General features: G+C 33.0%; 4 protein-coding genes across 4 annotated transcripts; 1 reads left to right on the plus strand and 3 right to left on the minus strand.

Annotated features, from left to right (window-relative positions):
• Window positions 1–954: 954 nt before the first annotated feature.
• Window positions 955–2,332, minus strand: LOC25496019 (F-box protein At1g80960). The gene is made up of 2 exons (XM_024786390.1): window positions 2,060–2,332; window positions 955–1,707 (listed from the first exon to the last, which is right to left on the minus strand). The coding sequence occupies exons 1-2, from the start codon at window positions 2,330–2,332 to the stop codon at window positions 955–957; spliced, it is 1,026 nt and encodes a 341-aa protein (XP_024642158.1).
• A 2,587-nt stretch (window positions 2,333–4,919) lies between these two features.
• Window positions 4,920–11,730, plus strand: LOC25496020 (plastidial pyruvate kinase 2). Its single transcript, XM_013596287.3, has 12 exons — window positions 4,920–5,281; window positions 5,753–6,046; window positions 7,136–7,301; window positions 7,947–8,081; window positions 8,169–8,279; window positions 8,382–8,470; window positions 8,674–8,736; window positions 8,863–9,038; window positions 9,724–9,826; window positions 9,937–10,085; window positions 10,553–10,661; window positions 11,341–11,730. The coding sequence occupies exons 1-12, from the start codon at window positions 5,060–5,062 to the stop codon at window positions 11,449–11,451; spliced, it is 1,728 nt and encodes a 575-aa protein (XP_013451741.1). The 5' UTR covers window positions 4,920–5,059; the 3' UTR covers window positions 11,452–11,730.
• A 2,282-nt stretch (window positions 11,731–14,012) lies between these two features.
• On the minus strand, window positions 14,013–17,247 carry LOC25496022 (uncharacterized). Its single transcript, XM_013596289.3, has 2 exons — window positions 16,746–17,247; window positions 14,013–14,382 (listed from the first exon to the last, which is right to left on the minus strand). The coding sequence occupies exons 1-2, from the start codon at window positions 17,144–17,146 to the stop codon at window positions 14,277–14,279; spliced, it is 507 nt and encodes a 168-aa protein (XP_013451743.1). The 5' UTR covers window positions 17,147–17,247; the 3' UTR covers window positions 14,013–14,276.
• Window positions 17,248–17,748: 501 nt separating this feature from the next.
• On the minus strand, window positions 17,749–18,501 carry LOC112422750 (uncharacterized). Its single transcript, XM_024786392.1, has one exon. The coding sequence runs from the start codon at window positions 18,499–18,501 to the stop codon at window positions 17,749–17,751; it is 753 nt and encodes a 250-aa protein (XP_024642160.1).
• Window positions 18,502–18,522: the final 21 nt, after the last annotated feature.

Below are 18,522 nucleotides of genomic sequence, written 5' to 3' on the forward strand. Positions count from 1 at the left end.
ACATTCTTTCATCATTTTATTGGCCAAATCAATAACTTCGATAACAGCCACCACTTCATCCACAAACTACCTTTCATTGATAAAAGCATATTGATTTGCAGAACACACTTGTCTTTCTCCTTGGTCAATGTCTCATCTAGGACTTTAGCCTAAAGATTATACAGGAAACCCAAGAGAGAGATAGGTCAAAAGTTCTCACAATTTAGTGTTTAGTCCACATTGGAAATAAGGGTTATAAGTTGATATAGAAACTATGAAATAGCTTGATACTAGGGAAGAACTAGTCAAACATAGTCCCAAGTTTAACCATGAGGAGTCTTAGATCTCTTATAAGGTGTTGATAAGGTCGAGTCATCCATATACATGATTTTGTGGAACTCCATAAAATTCAACATGGGATGATCCTCCATCCATAGTCTTTGCAAAGTGACTTTTGAAATACACCTAAACATTCACTACAAAACATTGCTAGTATTGGGGAAAAATTATTACTGTTCGGTATGGTGTCAATGATATATTAGCTAAGTAGAATAATTTCACCGTAAAAATTATATAGACACTATAAATAACATGTTGTATCATCCCATAATAGCTACTTAAATATTCTACCTATAATTTTCTAAAAGTGTATTATATATTTGATAAGCTATGATATTTTCCTAAGTATTATTACTCAATAAACAAGATTTTTGACCTCCTTAAACACATTATGGGTGATCTTAAAGGGACTCAAACACACATTTGAGGGTATTATATGTAAATCATTAACATTGACAACTTTCTTAAATTAAGAGTTACATCTAGGAACATGATTGTATTATTAAATTGCAATTAAATACCAATCATATAATTATTGGTATTTATCCTAGACAAAAAGTGGTGAAACCACAATTCAAAAAATGGAATGTACACTTTCGTCAAAAACAAATTATTGATAATGATCTATTGGCCAAATTAAATACAGGTGATATGAGAAGAAAGACTCACCACAATGCCACCACAAATTTCAATAATGTCCCTTGTTCTCAAATATTGCCCAATCCTTTTAACATCATTATGAACACGAAGAATATGAAGTTTTGGGGTCTCAAAAGCTAGATCTTTATCAATACAAATGATGGATTCAATCTCTATGACTTCCATATTAGCTGCAGAAACCAACATCTTTTGCACATTCATATCCAAAATTTTAAAATATTTGAGACTTGAACTATCAATGTTAACTTCATCTCCAGAGAAATCACAGTTATTAAGTGTGAGGTTTTCAAGAGATGAACAATGAGAAATAATCTCTTGAAAATTGTTTGATGAAACACACACTTGATTGAGGGTAAGAGTTTTCAAAACCTGGTTGAGATCAAGGGAAGGTGTAGTTATAAAACAATAATGATTCAACTCAAGAACCTCAAAACTAGTGAAAATCTCAAAAGGTAAATCCAAAGTTCGTTTAGCTTGCCCCAAAAGAATATAATTTAGTGTTATAAAATATTCATAGGACTCAAGTCCCATTGAAACCTTTACCACCCCTTTCTCAAGTAGTTTCTTCATCCACCGCACAACATCTCCATTGACACAACTCATACCTAAATGCCGAATATTACAGCTTTTCAATGGACCAATGTGTTTATCCATGATTGACATAATTAACATGGATGCTTCAGCAACTGTATCCAACTTTGCATTATCTTCAGGATGAATTCCGAGAATCTATATCACATCCAAAAGGATTTAGGGTTGAATCTCAAATATTTTATAAGAAAAATTGAAACAAAATCTGAAAATTCGATTCTCTATGGTCCTCTTCAAATGAATGTAAAAAAAAAAAAATGTAAACCATTTAATTATTCTAATTATTGAGATGTCAATACTCTCTATCCATAGATTAATTTAATGGCTGGTACGGAGAAGATGGAGGACCAGAAAGGACCAGATCGGAAAAAATTAAATCATAAATCATCAATTAAATATAATGAGTTAAATGAAATGTCATGAACCAAAAATCATAGAGCCTAAAACTATATGATAAAATTCGTAAATAATTTTACATCTAACATTGTACCTTTGGATGAACATCCCTTGCAAGGCGACTTCTTGGTTTAGAATTTTGATTGTCAATTTTGATCAAATGCTTCAATATTTGTCTTTGGTCAAAACTAAGGTGATATGAGTACTTCCACAATGTTTTCCAACGATTTGAAAGCACGCTTGTTCTCACAGCTTCCTCGCCTGACAGAAAAGAAATTATAAAAGCTAGAAGTACATCAGGAAGACTACTAATCAAATCTGATCTTTCCATCATAGCTCGCATTTTTTTCTTTTTTCCTTTCGCCATAGCTCGCGCTTATTAGACTTTGTAAGAAATTATAAGAAAACGAAGACGTTGAGAGGTGAATTTTGTTTAACTCTTAGTCAAAAGCTACTCTAGTTGCCTCTATCATTTGGGAATTGGATCCTCTCCTAATCCAACTGTCTCCTTCTCCAAATCTTGGCCGTTAGATCAATCACACGGTCACAACTTTAAAAGCTAATAAAAGTTTTTAAAAAAAAGTAATAGTTAAATTCTAAAATTGTAACAAAATAAAATCCCAAAGACATTTAGGGAAGGAGAGGATCCATGTCCATCATGTATTAAGCCTTAATCATCGATACGTAAAAACCATATCTTGTATTCTAGCCTATGGTAAATTTCATCAATATTATTATTATTATTAGTATTTAGTCCCTTAGAGGAATTAGATATTCAGTACTTTAACTTGTTTATGATTTTTAGTAACTAGTTGTTATGTTTAAATCCGTTAAGGTCACTTCCGTCAATTAAATTATTCATTTTCCGTTAACTTGTTCCTAATGTCTCCTCATTAATTTTTTAATTTTAACCGTTCAATCTTTTTTATGAAAAAAAAAACCATTAGATCATGCATATCTACTATATTTAATAGTGCATCATCAACATCTAATTAAAGTTTTTTTTTTTTTGTGGGGGCGGTGGGTTGTGGGAGTAAGCTTGCTAACTTACTCCTTCATGTTTTTAGGTGGGAGTAAGTTAACAACATCAAATTTTTTTAACAAAAACAAAGTGAAATTCGTTCATTCAAATCGATAAAGTACATCAAATATAATCATATATTCAACATCGCGAAAAAATAAAGAATATATTTGTGAAAAAACCAACAACGCCCAAGTCCTTTTTAGATAAAAACATCCAAGTTAGTAGCATGCAACGATAAAATACCTATAAATAATAAGATATAATCAAGGTGACGATAATACTTATGCATCGAGATCTGCAACGGTAAAGCTCATATCAATTATTGAAGTTGATTTTTTAATACTTCACAAGACGACGTACAACATAACACCACACTTAGAGAACAAAATCATAACAAAACACAAGAAAAAAAATTTAATCTATGTAAAAACCATTTATTTAGATTTTAAAAAAAAGACGCATATGAATGATTCAATACAAATAAATAATATTTTTGTTGAACGAAGAAGAAAGATAACCTAAAAAAATAAATCAAAACCTAAAAGGTAATAGTCATTTTGGTCCCTTAACGTAGAGTAGTTAAAATAGTCTCTCAATGTTTCGATATTTCAAAGTGGTTTCAATTGTACACTTCGTTAGTCAAAATAGTCTTTGATATTAAAATAGTTCTTCAACAATGACAAAAATTCTTTTTATAAAAGAGTTAATATCACATTAAGTGCTTATAAGGACTAATATGACAATTAATAATTATATTGAGGGATTAATACGACGTAGATGACTTTCAATACATTGAGGGACTAATACAATAAAAATTACTTTCTATATACTTAAAGATTATTGTTGCTGCTCGTTACACATTCATCATAAAAACAAGACTATTTCTAGTCTCATCCCATATAATTCTAGTTACACCCAAATTTATTTAAAATTTTACAATAATACCAAAATTACACTCTTCATGTAAATTTCTAAAAATCCTTCTTTCATTATCATTCTGAACCATCGCCCCATTTCGTCCATAAATCACCATAGATGTGCAACCAAGATCAAAGATTGAATCAACATCTTTTTCATTGATATGTACTCCATTCATAAAAGTCAGTGAATTTCATAAATTTAATTTTTTAAGAGTTTCTATTTGTTTATTGTTTTTTTTTTTGTATGAGATATGTCTCTATTAACGGTAATTTGATTTTACATAGTGAGAGGTTAGTGTAAACTCAATTCAGGTTTGTATATAAGAGGTTAGTGTAAACTCAATTTATGTAGTTAATGTAAATTCAGTTTACGTATGTATATAAAATGTTTACGTAAAATGAGTTTATATATATATATATATATATATATATATATATATATATATTAGTGTAAATTCTGTTTAAGTATGTATATGAGAGGTTAGTGTAAACTTAGATTAAGTAGTTAATGTAAATTCAGTTTACATATGTATATAAGATGTTAGTGTAAACCCGGTTTACGTAGTTAATGTAAATTCAATTTACTTGTGTATATAAGAGGTTTATGAGTTTACGTATGTATATGAGAGATTAGTGTAAATTCAGTTTACGTATGTATATAAGAGGTTAGTGTAAACTCAGTTTACATAGTTAATGTAAATTCAGTTTACGTATTTATATAAGAGGTTAGTGTAAACTCAAATTACATAAGTACAATTAGGTTATTGTAAATTCAGTTTACATAAGAGGTTATTGTAAATTTAATTAAACATATCTATATAACAGGTTAAAATAAACTCAATTTTCATCGTAGTTAAAGTGTATGGTAGTCATTCCATGATGTAACTTTAATTTTATGGGGGTGTGAATAGTATCTCTCTTTTAAATTATGGTAGTATCTGTTTTTTTTGGGGTGTAACAATTATTATTTCAAATCAAAAATAATTTTTAAATTTTTGTTGGTCATCTCAGAAACACAAACAATGCAAGTTTAAAAACAAACATATCATCTACACATTCGATGCAACCGAGGTCTCTCTTCTCTTCTTAGTACCTCCGCCCTCTCTCTCTCTCTCTCTCTCTCTCTCTCTCTCTCTCTCTCTCTTCAACAATGTCACAAGTTGTAGCCACACGATCCATCCAAACCTCACTCCCCACTACAAGATCTACACATGAAAGAGTTCAGAAGCTGTTGAAACCACCAACTTTTGCTTCAAAAGTGTTCCAACAAAAAGGGAAGTGTTGTAGATTGGTGTTCAGAAGCTCTTGTATCAGTGCAAGGAAATCAGCTCCTGTTGAAGTTGTTCCTGTGTCACCTGAAGATGATTCAAAGGTTTGTTGTTTTGAAGTTTTTTGTTGTGAAAGGGTGAAAGTTTGAGGTTTTTGTGATGGCCCAGATGGTTGAAATGATGGATAATGGAAATGGGTTTTGGGTTTTGATTATACTTTAGTAAGTTCCTGAAAAGTATAGAAGTTATATGTAGTATAATCTTGAAATTGTATAAAACTGGTATTGAGTTTGAGCTATGAATCACATACACTTCTCGGATTACACTGTCCCGTGTCGGACAGGTCGACACATATAATTACACTGAATTATGTGATTTTCTCAAATTGCGTATCCGTGTCGTGTTATTAGGCTTATGACCTAGGAGTGACCTATAATTTTTGAGTACTTATAAAATTATGGTTAGTTATTAATTTCACATAATTTAGGATTAAATTAAATAGGAGACAATGAGGACTTCATGAACTGAATTGGAGGGTTACTCTTTTGTGACCCTTTTTGTGTTATGGTGGTTAGATTGCGGAGCAGTTGCAACGTTTACATGGGGTGCTGCCATTTAGTGATGCTTCGAATGGAAATGGAATGTGGTCGAAGCCGACGTTTAAGCGTAAGACAAAGATAGTATGTACTATTGGACCATCTACTGATACTAAGGAAATGATTTGGAAGTTGGCTGAGGCTGGTATGAATGTTGCTCGCCTCAATATGTCTCATGGTGATCATGCTTCTCATCAGAAAGTTATTGACTTAGTTAAAGAATATAATGCACAATCCAAGGACAATGTTATTGCAATTATGCTTGACACTAAGGTTTGTTCTTACCTCAACATTCTTTTTACCCCTTTTAAAGGGACTTCAATTGTGCAGTTTCATAAATAATGATTTTATGGAATGCGACAAATTGAATGCATCTGTCAATTTTCTATTGTATAGTGTTTGAACTTTTCTTTAAAAGTCGTCTGTAAAATTCATACTTGCTTAATTGAAATTTTCGTCTTTTCTGGTTTGATTTGCTTTTTCTGACCACTATTGTCTGGTGTCATATACTATATTAAAAAAATGAGAGAACTGCTATTATGAATGTCCCGTATGGTTCCTCAGCTCCATTTTTCTTTGTATTTCTTTCACCATTTTGTTGCAGGACCCTCCATGACAGCTGGTGTATAGTGCTCCTCTTCATTGGGTTGACTATGTTTTCTAGTTGAAAAACAGTTTGAGTTATATGACTTTGTATATCAGGGTGGCTGGTTCATATATTGAGGCCAATGTTTTAAAACCAGACCAGTAGGACCTCTGGGTCATAGTTCAATCAGTTCATACACGGTCGAACTGAATGACAAATAAATATATGAACAGAACACACAAGTATTAAAAATGCAAAAAGTTACTAACCGGCAAACTGACCATAACTTATGCTCATCAGCTGACATGTCGGTGATCAAACCAAACCAGTGAGCTGTTTGAGCCATTAATTTTCATGACCAAATCCTATTTCATGGCAGTATGCTGTTATTGAACCAGATCCTGACCAAATTCATTTGACCATGGCAGTATGCTGTTATGATCCTTTGCGTTGAATCCAGTCATAGATCTAGACAGGGTATAATCCTTTTTTCCACCTTATGTCAAAGCAAGAACCAACCTCGTCCTTGACAGAAATCCTAATCAAGCTGCCAAGGATTCTGTTATGCAGAAGTTTGTCAAGATAAATAAACAAATAAAAACTACTAGTGATAAAGATTATGTTATGCTGAATCTTACCAAGATAAGAAATAAAAATTAAAACTACCACTGATAAGGATTCTATTATGCAGTATGTTATCAAGATAAGCAAACCTTAAATTCAAATCAAGAATGTTTATTTGTGCGTTATCTGATAAAAAAGTTCTTTAATTGTAGGGTCCTGAAGTTAGAAGTGGGGATTTGCCACAACCAATCAATTTGACAGTTGGGCAAGAATTCACTTTTACTATTCAGAGAGGTGTTGGAACTGCAGACTGTGTCAGTGTAAACTATGATGATTTTGTCAATGATGTAGCAGTGGGGGATATGATTCTTGTTGATGGTATAGTTATTTACTGATAAATCAAACTGCTCAAGTTGCATATTTCCTCTGTTCTTGATTACAAGCAAAAATACATAACTTCACGGAGATTAAGAATTTTTGTTGATATTGATAACAATTAATTTTCGTAATTAAATCAAAAAGTAATTGTAATTCCCAAATTGCCCTTCACGGGAACTTGTTCCATTAGAATAAAAGAGTCATTCAAAGTTAAAGCATATATTAAATGAGGGAAATTTTATGAATAAGAATGACACCAATAAATAGAGTGAAAGTAGTTCAATTTGCTTTTTTTGCAGTTTGCAGTATATTGTATACTATCATTATTATGTTTCGAAGCAAGCATATTTGGACCAGTTATCTAGCTTTAAGTCACATTTAATTAACATCTGAAATAAACCAAACTGTTGAAAAATGTAATGTTGATATTTTCAAAAGAATTATATGATAGGCTAGATATAAAATGTTCAACATTGTCAACAACTTACTTATTCGACACTCATAATTGTATGGTATCTTCATTTGTCATTTTAATCTAAAAGCAATGGAACTTTTCGGTGAAAAGGAAATATTGCTAATTGCTTGTTGCACACTTTACAGAAATGATAGTTTGACAAACTTATGACACTTTTATGTATGATATAGGCGGTATGATGTCTATGTTGGTTAAGTCTAAGACGGAGAATTCAGTGAAATGTGAAGTTGTTGATGGAGGAGAGCTCAAGTCAAGGAGACATTTGAACGTTAGAGGAAAAAGTGCAACATTGCCTTCAATAACTGGTCAGAATTCATATGATGTTAATTAATTCATTCTTGTTGATTATAGTGGTTTCCGGTGGATATAATCATCACATTGATTTGTTGCAGAGAAGGACTGGGATGATATCAAATTTGGAGTGGATAACAAAGTTGATTTCTATGCTGTTTCCTTTGTTAAGGATGCCGAAGTTGTTCATGAGCTGAAGAATTACTTGAAGAGTAAATATCTAACAAAAAAATATATAGTTTTTAAAATTTGATTGATTAGTTTGTTGCCTGTTTATATTAGGATTATGATGAATTTCCCATTGAATGCTGCAGGCTGTAATGCTGATATACATGTCATCGTGAAAATTGAAAGTGCGGATTCTATACCAAATTTGCATTCAATCATCACTGCATCTGATGGGGTGCTAGCCTAATCCTTGCATTATTTCTTTATACGTGATGCTTGATCTTGTGGATTCATTGGAATATGTCGTAAATACAGAAATCTTCTTTAACTTAAGGCTTTGTTTGGATAAACAGCTTCACTAAGCATTTATACCATATGCGCTTACTATACAAGGCCTGGTTGTTGATGTTGACCTTGTACATTTGCCATCTTGTTTAGGCTATGGTTGCCAGAGGAGATCTTGGTGCTGAGCTCCCTATCGAAGAGGTTCCTCTTTTGCAGGTAAACTCCTTTTCAAAACCGAGAATCGATGGTATAGATGGTTATCGATTGGTATCATTTATCAAACTTGACATCAAGTTAAGCTCATCTTTTAAGTCTTGAAATCGTCAATGCCTGTAAATGTAGGAAGAGATAATCAACTTGTGTCGTAGCATGGGAAAGGCTGTAATTGTTGCAACGAATATGCTGGAAAGCATGATTGTTCATCCAACTCCAACTAGAGCTGAAGTATCAGATATAGCTATTGCTGTTCGAGAAGGTTCAGATGGAATAATGCTTTCTGGAGAAACTGCTCATGGAAAGTATGTAAAGTTCCAATAAGTCAATCACTCTTTTTAACCACAAAAAATCTATCTATTTACTTCACTATTAATAAAAGAATGTCTTGATGAAAGACGCGTCGCCTCCTGGTGATTTGGTTTCTCACCCCAGCACTTTTGTTTTATATTCATACTTCAACACAGATTTCATTGCTACTAGTGTTAAAGAAAAGCAATATTCAGCAAAAAAAAGCACATCATTGTCACCTTAAGGTAGCATAACGATGGTTAGAACATAACATAACACATGTATTTTATTCTGCTTGGCACATATTGCAAATAAAACAAAACGTGTCAAATGCCAAGAAGAAAAAAAAAGGGCTTTGGTTCCACTAAAAATATGGAAATTGGAAACAAAGATAAAATTGGTGCAAAATGTTTCTATTTTGTTTATGTGTTAACACAACATATAACACTTTTGAATTTTAATAATGTGCATATTTTAGGGTAGGTATTTGTAATTTTATATGCTTGAGTGTTACTATTGAGTCACTATATTTCAGTAGTATTAGCATGCATGTCAGTGACCTTGTGGAACAAATGGTAATGTTTCTAAGTTTAAACAGAAGCAAGGGCGTTGACTAATGGCTTGAAAAGAATACACAATTGATTTATTGTATATATGGTCAAGCGAAAAAATATCATTCAAATGATTATGAAAATGCAGGTTCCCTCTAAAAGCTGTGAAAGTGATGCACACAGTAGCGCTACGTACAGAAGCCACTATACCAGGCGGTCAAATGCCGCCTAATATTGGTCAAGTGTTCAAGGTCTAAAGTCAATCTATTGTGTACCACGTTCTTTGTTTTTTAATCCGTGGTAATCATCATTTGAATATCTGAACAAATGTTGTATATTTATTTTATTTTGTTCTATGCAGAATCACATGAGTGAGATGTTTGCATACCATGCAACCATGATGTCTAACACTCTTGGAACCTCTACTGTTGTCTTCACTCGAACCGGTTTCATGGCTGTCTTATTGAGCCACTATCGTCCTTCTGGCACAATATTTGCTTTCACAGACGAGTGAGTTATTTTCTTCGCCTTTCTCTTATTGATGCAAAAACTTTTACATGTATGGATATTTCCCCTTATTCGTTCTAGTCTTGTCAATTAGCCAGCTATAGTGTAGCAGAGTTTAAACAAACCGTTATTTTTTGCTCTCTGCAATTGACAACACTAATTCGTTCGAATATTAACTTGAAGATTTGAGGGTCCTGGTTGAATGTATGTGCATACTACGTTCAAAACTGTATGATTATAAACTTTATCCAGCGTTATCAATTGGTTTTTCATAAAACTGAAATAACGTATCAGCTTCTTTAAATGATTCACGACTATTGTGCTTCTTCTGCAGCAGTTTACCTGAGTTGATTTCTGTCGTTTTGTTGACATGTGTATGGCGAATCTGTAAAATCAGAATTTGTTTGCATCTATCTTCTTTTATATATTATGACATAATTATTAATTACCTACTTTTGCTGGACATGCAGGAAGAGAGTACAACAAAGACTGGCTCTGTATCAAGGAGTTACTCCAGTATACATGGAATTCAGCGATGATTCTGAAGAAACTTTTAGAAGAGCCTTGGATTTTCTACAGGTAACTTTAGAAGACGTATAAAGATATTGAATTATTGTGGCTTCATTGTATTTTTAACAAAGTTTTAAACCTCAATCTCGGTTGCAATCCTTTATATTGCGGAGAATCGTTGTCAAATGCAACTAATATGGCCTCAGTTGCGAACACGCTATGGTTGTACAGACAGCAATAGATTTGGTGCCGCGGTTTGGATTGTGGCCGCAAAGCCTTTTTTTAAAACCTTGCATCTGACAAGTAACATGATAAATGGTAGTTTGAACTTAATTTAAAGCCCCATCTAAGGGATGCTTTTACATTGTCTGCTTTATAATGCAACTAGTAAGTACGGATAATTGAATTGTTAAACGGATTTCAATTCCACACAGTAAATGTGCGATGCATTTTTTTACCTTAGTCATCCAATCTAAAATCAACAGTGAAGATTATTTAAAAATTATTTGGTGAAGGTGTAACGTTCACCAACTGATCTCAAACCAATGACTTAGATCAATTAATGTGTGTAACTGCATGGCTTTTTAAATGTAGGGAATCCAAACTTGTACTTAATGCAAACTCTATTTATGGTTTGATTGTTTAAATTTGTCGCAAAAGATGAAATTCATAAACTTCTCGAACGGACTTTAGACATCTTAAACTAAGATTGCCCTAATTCTTTTGGTTTCTTGATGATCATATGCAGAAGCAAGGAATGGTGAAGATAGGAGAAGAAGTTGCACTTGTACAAAGTGGTAGGCAACCCATATGGAGGTTCCAATCCACTCACAATATCCAAGTCAGGAAAGTTCAATAAACAAAAGAAAGAAATAATGGTTGGAGAAAAGAAAAAAACACTAATAGTTGTTTCATGACACTTTTATTTTATATTAGAATAACATCATTTTATTAACTCGGGTTGACCTGGTGGTATTGGCTTGGGATCTGGGAGTATGCTCAACCTCATGTTCTCAAGTTCAATTCTCCCAGTGTCAATTCGGATGGACTAATTTAGATTATTAAAAAAAAAATTATGTTATTAACTTTATTATTGCCTCTATTGGTTTGTTTCCTTCATAGGTTTCTTGTTCTCTTCCATTGGTATTAGTGTTTCTACTTTCTATTTGTTGTTTTGTTATGCTTTACAAAGTGTAATGCATGTTGGTGAAATTTTTGTTGAGAAATTGAAATGAGGAATGCATTCAGCTATCATAGGACTGACGTTTAACAACCAACTTTGCATGACTATCACATTCCACAATGTCTTGGAGATTCTTTTGTATTGTTATATTTCAACTTTTTTGTTTGTGACCTTTCTTCATTATATTAAACTTTGTTTCAAAGGACAAAGAACATCAAATGTTTTAGAATTAACAATTAAGTACATTGTTAATGTGTCAAATTGAGCAAGTCTTTGACTAAATTGCAATCTAGTTTATATTACACGTGAAATAGTCTAAGTGTAGGTTTGGGTTTACTTTGACAATAATTGATGAGTGAATTAGTTTTGTTTTATAAATAGTACCTTAAAGTAGAATTGTTTAGTCCCCAAAATTGATTTCTCAAAAAAATGTCAGACATAAATTTAGAGTTAGAATTTCTTCTAGTCTTGATCTATACATAGAGGAAGTTCAAATTAAATTGATCAACAAATGAAATAAACTACATAAGTACAATGTAACTATCAACAAGTTGAGTCTAACAGAAGGGGCTTGTCTTCCATAACATGACGATCCAATGTTCGAATCTTGGTTGGAAAAAGGGTCCATATCTCTAGTGAAGGAAATCTACTAGAAACTAAAGTAAGTGCAATGTCTCAACTCAAGTTTACAATTACATACAGTTGAAATGAAATCTCTTGGATTGATTTAGGGTTCAACACTGAGTTTATGTTTGAGCCAGGATAATGAAAAGAAAACGAATTTTGCTCTTCACCCTGCACATTTTGCTCGCGCCCTGCACTTTTTCCAAATATAACCCTGCGTGAGTTAACTCACACCGCGAGACTTAACTCACGCACCTCACAAGCTCTGCGTGACTTAAGTCATGCACCACCGAGCCTATGCGCGAGTTAACTTGCGCAAGTTGGCCGGTGGTAAAAACTGAAGCACAAACGTTTCTTGGACGGTAGTCAATGGTTTTGTTTTACACATTTTTCTTAAGTTTTTCACACGTTTTTGGACCTCATTAAGTGCCATATACTTTATACCACCTATAAAAACCCTCACATACTTCCTCTTTTCCTCACATTTTCTCATCCCACTCTCTCTTCTTCTTTGTTTCTATGGTCTCTAGGGTCTTTATACCCCTTCTTAGGGAAGTAGTGGTCCGTTAGGTTGGGGAAAAAGAATAAATATGGGGGTATAAGAGGAACCAAATTTAAATTTAACTCAAGGGGCCTTGATGTCGTTTTCCCCAACAGGACGGATCACTGTTTTCCCCAAGAGCTATTGGCATATACCGAAGAGGGTAAAATATATGTATTATATAATGTAATGTTTGAATCATATTAATAAAATGAGAATTATTTTTATTAATTGTTTTTTATTTGTATTTATTTTCGCATTTATTTTATGTTTATGCTTATGTATTGAATAAATAAAATCGATTTTATTTTCTAATTTTGTATTTAATGAATAAATAAATTAGAATAAAAATTGAATTAGTATAAAATCGAATTTATTTTAAGTGCATAAATAAATTAGAATAAAGTGACCAAATAATTTAGAATAAAATAAAATAGAATTTATGTTTAGACTTTGCGCCATATTGACTAAATAAAATAATTTATTAAATCATATTGAATAAATAAAATATTTTAGACTTAGCGCCATATTGAACAAAGTAAATAAAATAATTTATTGAATCATATTGAAGGAATAAAAAAAAAATAGGCACTTTGCGGCTCTTAACGTTCGCACTAGTTTACATTTGCGCCACTTAACATGCGCAACGCTACTTAACTTGCGCACAAGTTTACACTTACGCTAGTTAACTAGCGCAGAGGCATTTTGGTCATGGCTGCAGGGTGCGAGCGAAATGTGCTGGGTGAAGAGCAAAATTCAAAGAAAACTATATAGAATTGGGAAAGTTTTAGAACATTAGAACCATTATAGCATGACCTAGAGAGTGGTCTAGTTTGTCTAAAAATATGGTTTCAACCACATTAGAACCAGAAGCATCATCATCACTTTCAATCACAAAAGTTTATAAAAATATTGAAGAGTTAGAACTGAAGCAAAGGTGAGAAAACACTTTCAGAACCATGAAAGCTTCAGATAAGGTGTTTCTACATTTGAAATTCCTAAGAATCTCAGTAAGCAGTTTGACAATTTTTTTCAAAAATGTTAATCAAAGATTTCTTAACTAAGCTGTTACTGAATAACTTTAAAATGTTAGATTCAGCCCCAAACAAAATATAAGTGCTGCTAAGGGAAAACAAAGGGGACACCATGAAACTTATTATTAAGTTTCACCTATCTACAAAACCATGGAAATTATCTCATCATAAAACATTCTCTCTAGTCCTTTCAATAGAATGAAATTTGACATGAAAATCAATGATTTCACATATGAAATAACTTCCAACAAGGAATTAAACCATTGTATATTTTGAAAGTATAAAGCAAAATGGCTATCTATCTATGGTCCACCAAGCACAGCATTCTCAATGTCTTCTCTGCTCAAAGCATAGCTGAATCTCCTTTCTACATCTTTTTCAAGATTCCCAGGTCCACTCTTCAAATACCTGCACCAAATCAAAATGTTTCAATGTCAACATCGAGAGAGTTAAAAGCCTGTTTGGACTTTGGTTTATTTGAGCATTTCTACTGACATAAACACTTGTGAGGCTGTTTTGTAGAGTTTTTGAAAACAGCTTATGACATGTCCAAAAACTATTTTCAGCTTATTTTCATAGGCTCTTCAGAACAGCTTATGAAAATAACTTATACCTTACATCTTATTCATAAGAACTTATACTATACACGCTATATTAAGCGGTTTATCCAATCAGGACAGTATACAACGGGATTACTCTATAAAATGTTACCACGTGTTTCACATCCAAGAAGCTACTAAAAAACATAATACAATGGAGCTTTTTAAATGAAATAAACATTTAGTTTCTAACTATGAGAATGTCTTATGTTTATATTTATAAATGCCAATGAAGAAATTAGACAAAGGAAAATATCAAGAAAAAAGTGAGATGCTCATCTCAACTTATGTAAAGAAGAAATTATTTAGAAGACTTTGTCATTGTAAGATCATTTCAACTTTTCTTGTTTTTTTACAAGTGTTTGAAGGAAATTTTATCCGAACTGGCTCTTACTAAAGGATGTTTAAGCATCATTCGAGCATCAGTGCAGCTACTGGTCTTATATCGCATAGCACTGTTATCAGTCACAGTAGCTTTTGTTATCTGCACATTCGGTTAAATGTTGTTGTGTTTCTGTTATTATAATAGAGATAAACAACTAATATAATGCCATTGTATCAGTACAAACCTCTTCAATCAGTACAAAAATTAGTTCTATCCTATGAAACACCGACACAGATGCCAAGCACAAGACAAATTCTGATTCTAACATGTCAGTTAATGTAAACAAGTTAATAAAAAAAAATGCAAGACAAAGTCTACGTTTGTATTATTATCTATGACTTTCAAGACATCGTAATCAATGGCTTCTTTAAAATCAGCATAGTCTTTCAGGAAGAATTGAATCACCAGTTTTCCTAAAATCTAATACAGTGGACCATAATCACTGATAGTGAATCAAATGACGGTGATTGCCTAAAATAATTTGTTTGTTTTTGAAAAGCAAGACCAGACGAGCTGAAGGATATGACAACTTTTAGAGCAAACAGTGGACCATTGATATAACGCAGCTAAAGCCACTATTTGACAACACTTTATACTACATTGTGTATCCCAGAACAATAACAAGTTGTTCAAATTCCACTTCGTTATAGCACTATTTGACAACACCGGTTAAAGCCACATTAATTGTAATTCTCCACAAATTTAAGACCTTTTCTACTTATAAAACTCAACAGAAGTTAAACTCTTCACCAAATTCCAACTCAAATATCGAAATCTCAAAAACCCATTAAACTATTTTGGACCACACAAAGGGGAATAACATAACACCTAGTGTACACATTCATACATACACCCACACAAACATCAAAATCTAAAAAACCCACAACACAAAAGCAAGAAAACACATGTTAGCCATCACATTAGCTACTTACAAAATTCAACAGAACTTAAACTCTTCACCTAAATTCCACTCAAATATCTAAACCTCGCAAACCAATTGAGCAATTTTGAACCACACAATGGTGGATAGATAGCATAGTACCTTGTGTACACTTTCATACATACATTCACAAAAACATCAAAACTTCAAACTCACAACACAGAAGCAAGCAAACAAAAGAAGAAAAAAAAATTAATCAAGAGTAAGAAAGAAATTAGTCTCGCAAAAATAGGGCTTTGTTCAGAAACTGCTATGCTAAAATGCTATAGCGCAGCTAAAGCTTCTATTTGACAACACTTTATACTAAATTGTTTGTTACAAAACAATAGCGATTTGTTCAAATTTCACTACGCTACAGCACTATTTGACAACACTGGTTAAAGCCACATTGATTGATATCAAGAATTGAAATGCGGCCGCAATTTAAAACCTTTTCTACAAACAAAATCCAATAGAAGTTAAACTCATCACTAAATTCCAATTCAAACATCCAAACCTCATAAATCAATTGAGCAATTTGGAACCACACATAGGTGAATAGCATTAGTATAGCAATGTGGCACCAACACCTCTGATCAAAGGTGTGTCCGGTGTCCGACACTTTCCAATGTCGGATACAAACACAACACTAACACATGTGATTATGTTCAAATCCACCATTTTCTAAAATTATTACCAGTATCGACGTGTGTCAGTGTCACATGCAATGATTTGTTTCATAGATAGTACCTTGTGTACACATTCATTCATACATACACCCACACAAACATCAAAACCTCAAAAACCCAAAACACAAAAATACAAAAGAAAACAAAAACCTTAACAAAAAGGAAGGAAAAAAACTGACCTAACATAGAGGTCAGTAACATCAAGAGAAAGCTGAGCACACCAATCACTCTTATTAACAACCCACAAAGCCCTATCATCCTTACTCTGATTAAACCCCAAACTCTTCAACCAAGCTTCAATACAAGGCAAGCTATGTGTATACAAAGGCTTAGTCTTCTCAGGTAGTTTCTGAAGCCACTCATCTTCAGGAACAAAGGGCACTTCAGATTCTGATTCTACTGAACCTTTGCATAAAACAATGGTGGAAATGGGTTTTCTGAGGGAAATTGAAAGTGGGTTTTGAAGATGAAGTGGTTTTGTGAAATGGGTTGTGTGAAAGATTGGATTTTTCGTGGAGATTGAGGTTGGGAATGTGATGTTGGTGGTGTTTGTGAATGTTAAGGTTGTTATGGCGGACATGTTTTTTTGTTGGTTTGATGATTTTTTTTTTTTTTTTTTTGTGTTAAGGTTTTGGTTATTTGAGTGATGAATTTGAATAGAGCTGGATTGTAGTTGTTTGAATGTTATCCTGCAAAAAGTGTTTGGAGGGTAGTTTTGTCATATTCAAGAGTTTTGAGAATAAGATATGCGTTTTTGTGTATATTTATTGCCAAAATTAATTTACTAATTGTAACTCAAGACCTCACATTTGTACACAATTTTCGATGATGCGATTTCGTCTATGAAAAAAATTACTACCTTATAAAAAAAAAAAAAATTACTACCTCATCTTTGTATGTAAGATTAAAATAAAAGCACACACAAAGAAGATTGAAATACAAGAATGAACTAAAATAATTTTTTACATTAAATTTGACAATAAGGTAAAAATGATTTTGTATTTTCTCGCTATAATTGGATATAGTTTTTTTCTTTTCTTTTCAAAAGATAGTCGGATTAGCTTTTCATTTTTGGCATATATTTTTTAAATTTTTTTAACAAAATAGTTGATGAACAAACAAATATAATTACAACATTAAACATAAGAGATTAGTTACATTTTTTTTTTTAAGGAAAGATGTTTATAGCATTTCATTAAAGATGATATTATTTATACAACGCGGGATATTAAAATAAATGACGGGACTAGCTAAAGAAGTGGCCTCCCCTGCAAGTGCATGAGTTGCCGCATTCGCTTGTCGCCTAGTGAACTCAACCTGAGAATTTGTAAAGTGAGTGGAGAAGAGAGCTTGACTGGGTGAAATGATATGTCCAAACTCGGAGAGGTCATCTTTATGAGAGTGAAAGGCATCATTGGTAATTTTAGAATCCGTCGAAAAATCTACATTGTCGAATTGCATATCACTTAGCCATTCCAAAGCATGGTATAAACCCAAAGCTTCACCAACCCGGACCGTGTGCACAATGTTGAAGCTGATTGCTTTAGCAAGCACGTAAGCATCGTCATCATCTCGCACACAAATGCCTATTTCGGTTCTGTTCTTAGCCGTTGAGAAACCTACATCCACATTGAACTTAAGACGACCATGGGATGGCCGCTGCCATGTAGCAGAATATGAAGCAGCCATAGGAAGTTGCTGTAGGTGCGCAGGACGCTGCTGTGCAGTAGCAGCCGAAGCCTGCAGATGCACAATCTGCTGTGCAGTAGCAGTTGAAGCCTGCAAATGCACATTCTGCTGTGTAGGAGTGGAGCAGTTAGCAGTCGCGAGTTTCCATTCTTCCATCATTACGCGCACTCGATCAACAGTCATGGCACACAACTCATTCTTATTCTCCCACACCATAAGATTCCTATGCTTCCATAAACTCCACATTGTAGCAGCAAAAATCTGACT

This window comes from Medicago truncatula, chromosome 6 (assembly GCF_003473485.1).
Source record: "Medicago truncatula cultivar Jemalong A17 chromosome 6, MtrunA17r5.0-ANR, whole genome shotgun sequence".
Lineage (NCBI taxonomy): Eukaryota > Viridiplantae > Streptophyta > Magnoliopsida > Fabales > Fabaceae > Medicago > Medicago truncatula.

Coding starts and splice junctions, on each gene's coding strand:
- LOC25496019 (XM_024786390.1), bottom strand. CDS start 2,332: ATGGCGAAAGGAAAAAAGAAAAAAATGCGAGCTATGATGGAAAGATCA. Junction 1,708..2,059: donor CAAGGGATGTTCATCCAAAG/GTACAATGTTAG, acceptor GATGTGATATAG/ATTCTCGGAATTCATCCTGA.
- LOC25496020 (XM_013596287.3), top strand. CDS start 5,060: ATGTCACAAGTTGTAGCCACACGATCCATCCAAACCTCACTCCCCACT. Junction 6,047..7,135: donor CAATTATGCTTGACACTAAG/GTTTGTTCTTAC, acceptor CTTTAATTGTAG/GGTCCTGAAGTTAGAAGTGG. Junction 7,302..7,946: donor GGATATGATTCTTGTTGATG/GTATAGTTATTT, acceptor TGTATGATATAG/GCGGTATGATGTCTATGTTG.
- LOC25496022 (XM_013596289.3), bottom strand. CDS start 17,146: ATGTCCGCCATAACAACCTTAACATTCACAAACACCACCAACATCACA. Junction 14,383..16,745: donor GTTACTGACCTCTATGTTAG/GTCAGTTTTTTT, acceptor GATTTGGTGCAG/GTATTTGAAGAGTGGACCTG.
- LOC112422750 (XM_024786392.1), bottom strand. CDS start 18,501: ATGTGGAGTTTATGGAAGCATAGGAATCTTATGGTGTGGGAGAATAAG.